General features: G+C 43.9%; 1 protein-coding gene across 1 annotated transcript; it reads right to left on the reverse strand.

Moving 5' to 3' along the window:
* Positions 1 to 1,683: 1,683 nt before the first annotated feature.
* si:ch211-165i18.2 (uncharacterized protein LOC100149646 homolog) lies at positions 1,684 to 4,813 on the reverse strand. The gene is made up of 2 exons (XM_036597754.1): positions 4,335 to 4,813; positions 1,684 to 3,340 (listed from the first exon to the last, which is right to left on the reverse strand). Exons 1-2 carry the CDS (start codon positions 4,617 to 4,619, stop codon positions 1,967 to 1,969), a joined length of 1,659 nt encoding a protein of 552 aa, XP_036453647.1. The 5' UTR covers positions 4,620 to 4,813; the 3' UTR covers positions 1,684 to 1,966.
* Between the last annotated feature and the right edge of the window lie 3,276 nt (positions 4,814 to 8,089).

Below are 8,089 nucleotides of genomic sequence, written 5' to 3' on the forward strand. Positions count from 1 at the left end.
TAAAGAAACGGCAACAGTTTAAAGAAATAAAACTAATAATTAAAAGTAAAAGTAGATCAAATCAAAATACAAAAAATTAAAAGGTAAATTAAAGACAAAGCTCTTAATTAATATTAGCTTAAGGTTAAGCTAAAAGTGCAGTAAGAATAAAGTGCAAGTGTTTTAGCTCAATTATAGCATAAAAAAGAGACATGTTTTTAACCTGGATGTAAAAATCACTCAGTCTGGAGCTCAGCTAAGGCCTTCTGGGAGTTAAACGCTGCTTCACCATCATTTTAATCTTAAAGAACAGCTGAGCTGCATTAATATCTGTTAATCAGAGTCAACACAACACGTTTATACTGAACTAGTGGTAAAGTTAGTTAACATAGTTAGCCTAGCTAATAGCTATTCAATGCTATTTGACGCTAATTAGCTGTCTAATAGCACAGTATAGCTTACCTGGTACAACAACATAAAACAAAGTGGGTTATTCGAGTGAATATATGGACTATATTTTTACTCGTTTATGTCATTATACAGTACAGTAATGCATGCATGCTTCATACTGCATCTAAAAATAGTGCAATGTGTAATTACTGTAAACATTATCCATCCATCCATCATCTAAACCGCTTATCCTTCTGGGTCGCGGTGGGGTGCTGGAGCCTATCCCAGCTGTCATTGGGCGGAAGGCAGGATACACCCTGGACAGGTCGCCAGTCCATCGCAGGGCAGACAGACAGACATACACACTCACACACTCACTCACACCTAGGGGCAATTTTAGCATGTCCAATCAGCCTGACTGCATGTTTTTGGACTGTGGGAGGAAACCGGAGTACCCGGAGGAAACCCACGCAGACACAGGGAGAACAGGCAAACTCCTGTAAACATTATGAACACCATAAAAATTGATTGTAATAACTAACTGGTAACTCTCTTCTTGAATTTCATGCAAGATAATTGTGGGGGTCATGGGATAGTGGTGGAAATGAGTACATAGCTGAGCTGCAAAAAGAGCTGTAAGATATCAATTACAGTTTAAAAGTCCAATTAAAACTAAAATAGACTTTTTTGTTCAGTTATAGTCACTAACAAGAAAAAGAAAGAAGCACTGTGATGGAATCATACTATATTGTGATTGTTTGTTGCATTATGCCATAACAGTTATTAATAATCCTTAATTTTTCTTCTTAATTATCACCATATTTATTAATATTGGAGTTTTTTGCAAAAATATTGACAACAGCACGCAAATCAGACAGAGTTTTATCCATCCATCCATCCATCATCTAAACCGCTTATCCTTCTGGGTCGCGGTGGGGTGCTGGAGCCTATCCCAGCTGTCATTGGGCGGAAGGCAGGATACACCCTGGACAGGTCGCCAGTCCATCGCAGGGCAGACAGACAGACATACACAGTCACACACACTCACACCTAGGGGCAATTTAGCACGTCCAATCAGCCTGACTGCATGTCTTTGGACTGTGGGAGGAAACCCACGCAGACACGGGGAGAACAGGCAAACTCCACACAGAAACGACCCTGGTCACCCGGCCGCGAATCAAACCCAGGCCCTTCTTGCTGTGAGGCGACAGCGCTACCCACTGCGCCACCGTGCCACCCATACAGAGTTTTATTGACACAATAAAATCTCTACTCTGTATATGTATGATAGAATCATTTCTGTTTAGTTTTTGTGGTTTAATAAAGAGATATAAAGCAAGAGATACAGTCATGCAGGTTTGAACAGTTTGGGTTGAACAGTTCAACATCTTAAATCTAATCTCTGCTGAAATATTTCCTGAAAAATGAATAACTTGTGCCTTTAATTGGCGTCTCTGTCTTTAGCTCAGTGCTGTGTTAATCAGTGAAGCTCGTTTAAGTTCTATATTACGTGACGTAAATTAAACGCTCTAGTATATCAGCTTCGCGGAGCCCTACTTCAGTGACAGATGCACTGATGGGTTTCTAATGTCTGCTTCTACCGACATTGCTTGCAGCAGTAGTCCCATTTGCCGTCAGTGGTGTAGCACCACAGGTAACTCTTCTTGTAGTAGCCACACGGGTGGTCAGGCTTGCAGGTTTTGCCATCTACAGCTGAGAGGCAGTGGTCATGGGTGCAGCAGTAGTTCCAGTTGTTGTTGAAATCAGTGTAGCACCAGTAATACTTTTCACCGTATTTGGCGCAGGCGTGGTTGGGACGGCAGTAGTGCCCATTTATAGCTTTGCTCCTCCAAAGCGGAGGGCTGCAGTAGTCCCAAGACGTCAAGAGGCCTGGCACTTTACACCAGTAGTAGTCTTCGTCGTACTTGCCGCACGGGTGGTCTTCCTTGCAGTTGTTCCCTTTAACCGTGATGGCAGAGTACTGGGGTGAGCACTGGATCTGAGCTTGGCCTGAGGAACACCAGTAGCCCTTGAGTTTCTCCTGATATAAGCAAGGCGTGGTGCAGCAGGGCTTGAAGCCGTTCTCCGTTTTGCAGTAGCGCTCACCACTCAGACAACGCGTGCCATCTGCCGCAGTCATCGCCGCAGCGTCAGATTTCTCTAGGACCTGCTGACACTTAACACCATCGGACCCCTCGTCCATGTCCCTCTTTCTGAGGTCGTCGGGCTCAGTCCACTTTCCTTTGATCTCTTTTACAACACAAGCTGTCTTAATTCCTGCCTTCATTATCTCTGTTTGCCAGAAATATGTGGACATATCTTTATAACTGGTCTGGTCACCTTCGGTTATTTTGAGTTTCAACGGCTCTCGAATTGCTTTCACCTTTTCTTGAACCTCTTCGGATTTCCTGCTCTCAGAGAAACAATCGTCAGTGAAAATCTTAACAGACGAAGGGTTTTTATAAAGATTTGTCAGCATAACATTCATTTGTGGAACAGTCATCAACTCAATTTTACCGTCCGGCTCATTTGGTCCCATGTAGCCAAAAGAAAATGACTCCTCTTCAACAAAGGGGTGCTTAAAACAGACCGCCGTCCAAACGTGCGAGGGCACAGTCACCCTCTGAAAGTCACGGCTCATGGAATACTCTCTCTGAGGTATGCGGAAGTCTGGACGAGGGACGGTGCCGGTGACGAGGTAGGCAGTTGAAGGCATAATATTGAGAAGATTCTTCAGCATTCTCTCCCACTGAGACCAGCGGACGCGGTTAAAACACGGATCCATGGGCGCAGCGTTGGTCAGGGTGAACGTTGCTACGCGGCCTTCGTCACGCTGGAAGCTCTGGGGGTTTAGATGCCCGCGGTCGTATCCTGTGTAACTGTAGTCACTGTTGAGGGCCTGGTTCCTTTTTATTGCATCACTGTTGAATTTTGACTCCGGGCTCATTTTTTCTTCATTGAATCCTGAAACCTATAATGAAAAAGCAAAAGACCAGAAACCCCAGTTAATTCACTGTAGTCTCTTTCTGCATTCAAGGCGTGGGGGGTACCACTAAACGAAAGTGAAAGATATTGTCGATAACCTCCTTCCCAAGAAAAAAAGAGGTGGCACTGATGAAAAACTTTGCACTGTGCTTCCCAGCTGACCGTCTCTCTGAAAACATTCACGGAGGAACTAAAAGTAATTTTTCTATGTTTTTGTTTAACATTTAAAGTCATGTGCAAACGTTTAAATGTCTGGCCGTATAGAAGCATATACAGCACATTCTTCATCAATCTGAAGAACGATTTCACCCTGCAGAGAACCATATAAGCATGCAAACAGCTCTTAGTATGTTAAAAATGTACAAGACATTTTTTTTCTGCACAATTTCCATTTCACTGAATTTGTTTGTTTCCATTTGTTTGAGTTTATATTGAAAAAAAAAACATTTTGTAGAGGATGCATTATTTTCACTCAGACCAACATTTGCATATAAACTGTTAACATTTATGACAGTTTAAATGACATCTCCAAGGCCCGCATCTTCCTAGGTTAAAAAATGTGTGCTCAAAAATGTATTCTGTTCAAAATCAAGATAAAATTAGCCTTTCTGGTGAAAAGATCTTAGAAAAGAATTTCACATGAGCGACGAAGCTGATAAAAACTAAATGTACTGTGGTGTTGAGCAAAAGAAGAGTCAAGTAAGGCCATAATTTCTGCTGTTTATTTAGAACAAGGCAGAAATGCCATTCGAAAAAACAGTTACCAACACAAACCCACGGTAACTAAGCCCAGGTTCAACGCAAAACATTACACACACATTTTAAACCAAAGACCAGCAACACAAACAACATTAAACAACACTGATAACAGTCTAGCAGGGGGAGCAGAGGGAGCAGGGCTGCGGCGCAGACCATACAAACCACACCCTAAAATTCGTCACAATACATATATATGTTATAGATTGTATTATATATTTTACCTGTGGCTCAATAAACCATAGTGATTGCCCTGTACTCCCGCCTCCAGGGTTAAATGTGTACGCGCTGTACAGAGGAATTCGGTGGTGCGTCGAGTAGAGAGTGGCGTAGTGTGATGATGAGCTCCCTCCATATTTCTGACAGATTTTAACAGCGTTCTGATCCATTCCTTGTGGTTCTACTCCTTTGTAAAAAAATCTCCTGCACTCATTAAACGTTGAGATCACTTTGGCCTGAGCACTGAGTGCTCCCAGCAGAACACAGGCGAGCAGAGGAAGAAGAGTCATGATCTGCAGCTGAGCCTCGCATCAGGCAGCATGGGCTCCAGTGTCCTGTCTGCTTTAAATACTCCAGAAGCTCTGGGTTCCTCCTTTGGGTGTGTCTGATATATTACGCAAAAATAATGGGAATATGATGTGACTCAAGGGTCCAGAGAAGTGGACAAAACACTTTGTTTTACTATATATTGAGTATTGGAAGTGGAGGAACTCCAGTCACCCTGGCTCTGTAGACAGAAATCGGTGCTAAATGCCGCCCTCTAGTGGACACTCAATAGAACAGCAAAAAGGTTTGTTCTTGAAGCATGCATATTTATGCTTTTCTTTATTAGTCTTGAAAATAAAGTCTTCTGAAGTGTTTATATTTGTCTGGACATATTAACCATTTGCGCTTGATTGTTCACTATTACAGATTATTTGATGGCCTCTCTGTTAACAAAGGGAGCTGGTGTTTTACAGCAATACCATTATGAGGTTTAATCTTCAGGTTAATCCTGTATTTTGCTTAATATCATATCTATCTGTGTATCTGAGTACTGTTAGGTCAGACAGGCAGGGATGGAGAGTTAGGTTGAAGGTCTCTGATGGAGCTGTGTGTTCTGAACATCTAAGTGAGTGGAAAGAGGACTTCTAATGTTGTGAAGATGGCCTTCGGGAAGAATCTAGCTTGGAGCATCTGCATGCAGTGGCGCAAGATGTTGGAAGTTAAGGGCAGCTGCTGAGGTTGAAGACAAGGTTTGTTTCTTTGGATCCCTTTAAGAAGAATTGAGAACTGAGGGTGGTTAGCAGTAGCATGCAGAGATCCACTGATGTGTTTGTTGAAGAAGTTGATCCCAGCTAAGTAGACTCACAAGGTGGAAGAGTGAATGGCCAGGTGTAAACTGGGAAAGGTAAAGAATGGAGCTGTTGCTGAAAGGTTGTCTGAAGAGAAAGGAATGCTGCAAGATGCATGAAAGTGCTGGAAGGATCTTCATCCTGACTAGTATGTTGACAGGGTGTGAGGGGTAACTGCACTTAATTTGTTTCCAGGGCTTGAAGAATGAGTGCCAAGTGAGACGACGGAGAAATGGCATAAGTGTTAGGGACTCGGAATGCATTTTATTGATGATGTGAACAATTATGGATTTGTCAGAGTGGATAAGGATGACTTGTTTCGCCCATTTGTAATCCCAAAAGAGTGCAACAATGACAACAGGGTAAAGTAGAGGGGCAAAGGAATCGCTAGACTCAAGGGAAAGCAGAGCAAATACAGGACGCCAAGGAGAGGCAAACCAACAGTTACAACAGAAGCTCCCAAAGAGAATAGAAGAGGCAGCATCTGTGAAAACTTGCAGATCCTCAGGGATGGATATGGTGTCCTGACAGAAAAAGGAGACGGCATCACAGTGTTGGAGAAGAAGTAGCCAGAAATGGAGCTCCATCATTCAGGCATTGTCCAGGGAAAGAAGGTGGTGGAGCTAAGCAACTGAGGAGAGGATGCTGAGGAGGAGTGAGATGAAAGAGTGTCCTTGTGGTATGATGCAAATGTTGTCCAAGGAAGGAGGAGTTGAAGCTTGGTCAAGCAGTATGCCAAGGAACTCGAGTGAAGCAGACGGGCCCTCCATCTTTTCTGGGGAGGGAGAGATGCCGAGACATTGGAAGGTGGAAGACAGGGTCAAGAGGTGGCAAGTAGGTGGGGAGGAAGAGGTGTCAATGAAGAGGAAGTCATCGAGGAGGTGGAACACATAGGGCAGTCTGCGAACATTCAGCAGGATCCAACACATGGCTTTGGCTAGGGTATCAAAGATTTTGGAGCTAGTCTTGCAGCCAAAGGTGAGGCAGATCAGATTATCTGGCCCTTGAGGTAGACCACAGGCTGCCTGCAGCTGTTGTGGGAATTGGATGTGGCAAGAACAGGTGTGGGCATGGCGGCAGGGATGAGTGCACAGGTGGAAGATGGAGAAGCAATGAGAGTACAAGAGGAGGCAGAGTGGGATGGGTAACCACACAGGTTGTAGGAGAGAGCAGTGCAACCTGCAAAAATGTGACAGTACCAGCTCCAGGTCCATGTGGCCCCAGTGGAAGCGGCCAGCCGTGTGGGCTAAGAACAGACAGTGATAGTCAAAGAAGCCTGATACAGCGAATGAGACTGAGGTTGATATCCTCACCTTGAAGGATCTGCAAAGGATCTTGTAAGAAGAAGGAAGGGTTGGGATGAAGAAGGAAGAAGCTAAAAAAGAGAAGGAAGGAGCTGAGATGGAGAAGGAGGAGCAGAGATGAAGGTGGAACAGAAAAATCACAGGGAGGAGGAGAAAGGTGAGAGAAAACAGGCGACAGTCCAGGTGGAGGTAGAAGGAGGTTGGGATTTGGAGGTAGACAGGCACGAAAACATAGAAAGCGTAGCAAGCTTGGGGTATGCAGTGTCCATGCTGAGCACATGGTGTCCAGGCTGGAGGAGCCATAGAAGTCAGAAAGACCTGGACAAGATGGAGGTGGCTTGGGAACTGTCATGACAGACTTGAGCCTTGGCATGGGACGTGCAGAGTTCGGGGAGGATGGACGTTGGCTTCCAGTGAAGAGGTCATCATCAGAGGCAATAATGTCGAGGCCCATGTCAAGCCAGCATTAGCAGGTGAGTAGTGCGAAGCTCAATCAGTGATAAATTTCATTATGAGATGCACGCACACACACACACATCATCTAAACCGCTTATCCTTCTGGGTCGCGGTGGTGTGCCGGAGCCTATCCTAGCTATCATCAGGCGGAAGGCAGGAAACACCCTGGACAGGTCGCCAGTCCATCGCAGGGCATCATGAGATGCAGAGAAAGGTATATTTGGATGTAGGAAGGGGAGTGACAGAAGTTCCATACGTGGTCTTTCCTCAAATTCCCCAAATGGTAAAATCTTTAAAAATACGCTTTTGGGGACTATCTTGCCTCACAACACCCTGCATGTATGTAAGAAGTAAGTTTTAGGCCAAACTAAGCCAGCAAACAGTCATTGAAGACAAGTTGAACTGTCATCGTAAACATCACTGAATCAACTTTCTAATCTGCTGTTTATTCTTAATCACTTTTCTACCCTGAATCAATTGAAACATTGAAAGAACAAAAATTGAACACAGCATCAATGCTACTTTAATTATTTTCAACCATTAGAAATGCTATTTACCTCACCGCAGCAGAACTCCAGACGACATAGTTTACGTTTACTTCACTACATCTTATACCTCTGGAGCTCTGAAAGATAAAAATGTGAAGTCAAGCTGTGCTTTTAGCCAACAAGCTCAGAAGTGTGAATATTTCTCTTTTATTACAAAAGCAGACAGTCACATTTCTCCTCTTAGTAAAGACCGTTATAAAACGCATAGATTCCGTCCTAAAATCTGTTTGTAAAATACGTGATCTCTGCACTGCTATGACCGCCTCACAACGACTGAACTGCACCCCCGAAAAATCCTTGTGCTGTTAATGCAATGATCTTTGACTCTAATCCTGCT

The sequence above is a fragment of the Colossoma macropomum genome, unplaced genomic scaffold (genome assembly GCF_904425465.1).
Source record: "Colossoma macropomum unplaced genomic scaffold, Colossoma_macropomum, whole genome shotgun sequence".
Taxonomy (NCBI): domain Eukaryota; kingdom Metazoa; phylum Chordata; class Actinopteri; order Characiformes; family Serrasalmidae; genus Colossoma; species Colossoma macropomum.

Coding starts and splice junctions, on each gene's coding strand:
- si:ch211-165i18.2 (XM_036597754.1), bottom strand. CDS start 4,619: ATGACTCTTCTTCCTCTGCTCGCCTGTGTTCTGCTGGGAGCACTCAGT. Junction 3,341..4,334: donor TATGGTTTATTGAGCCACAG/GTAAAATATATA, acceptor TTTTCATTATAG/GTTTCAGGATTCAATGAAGA.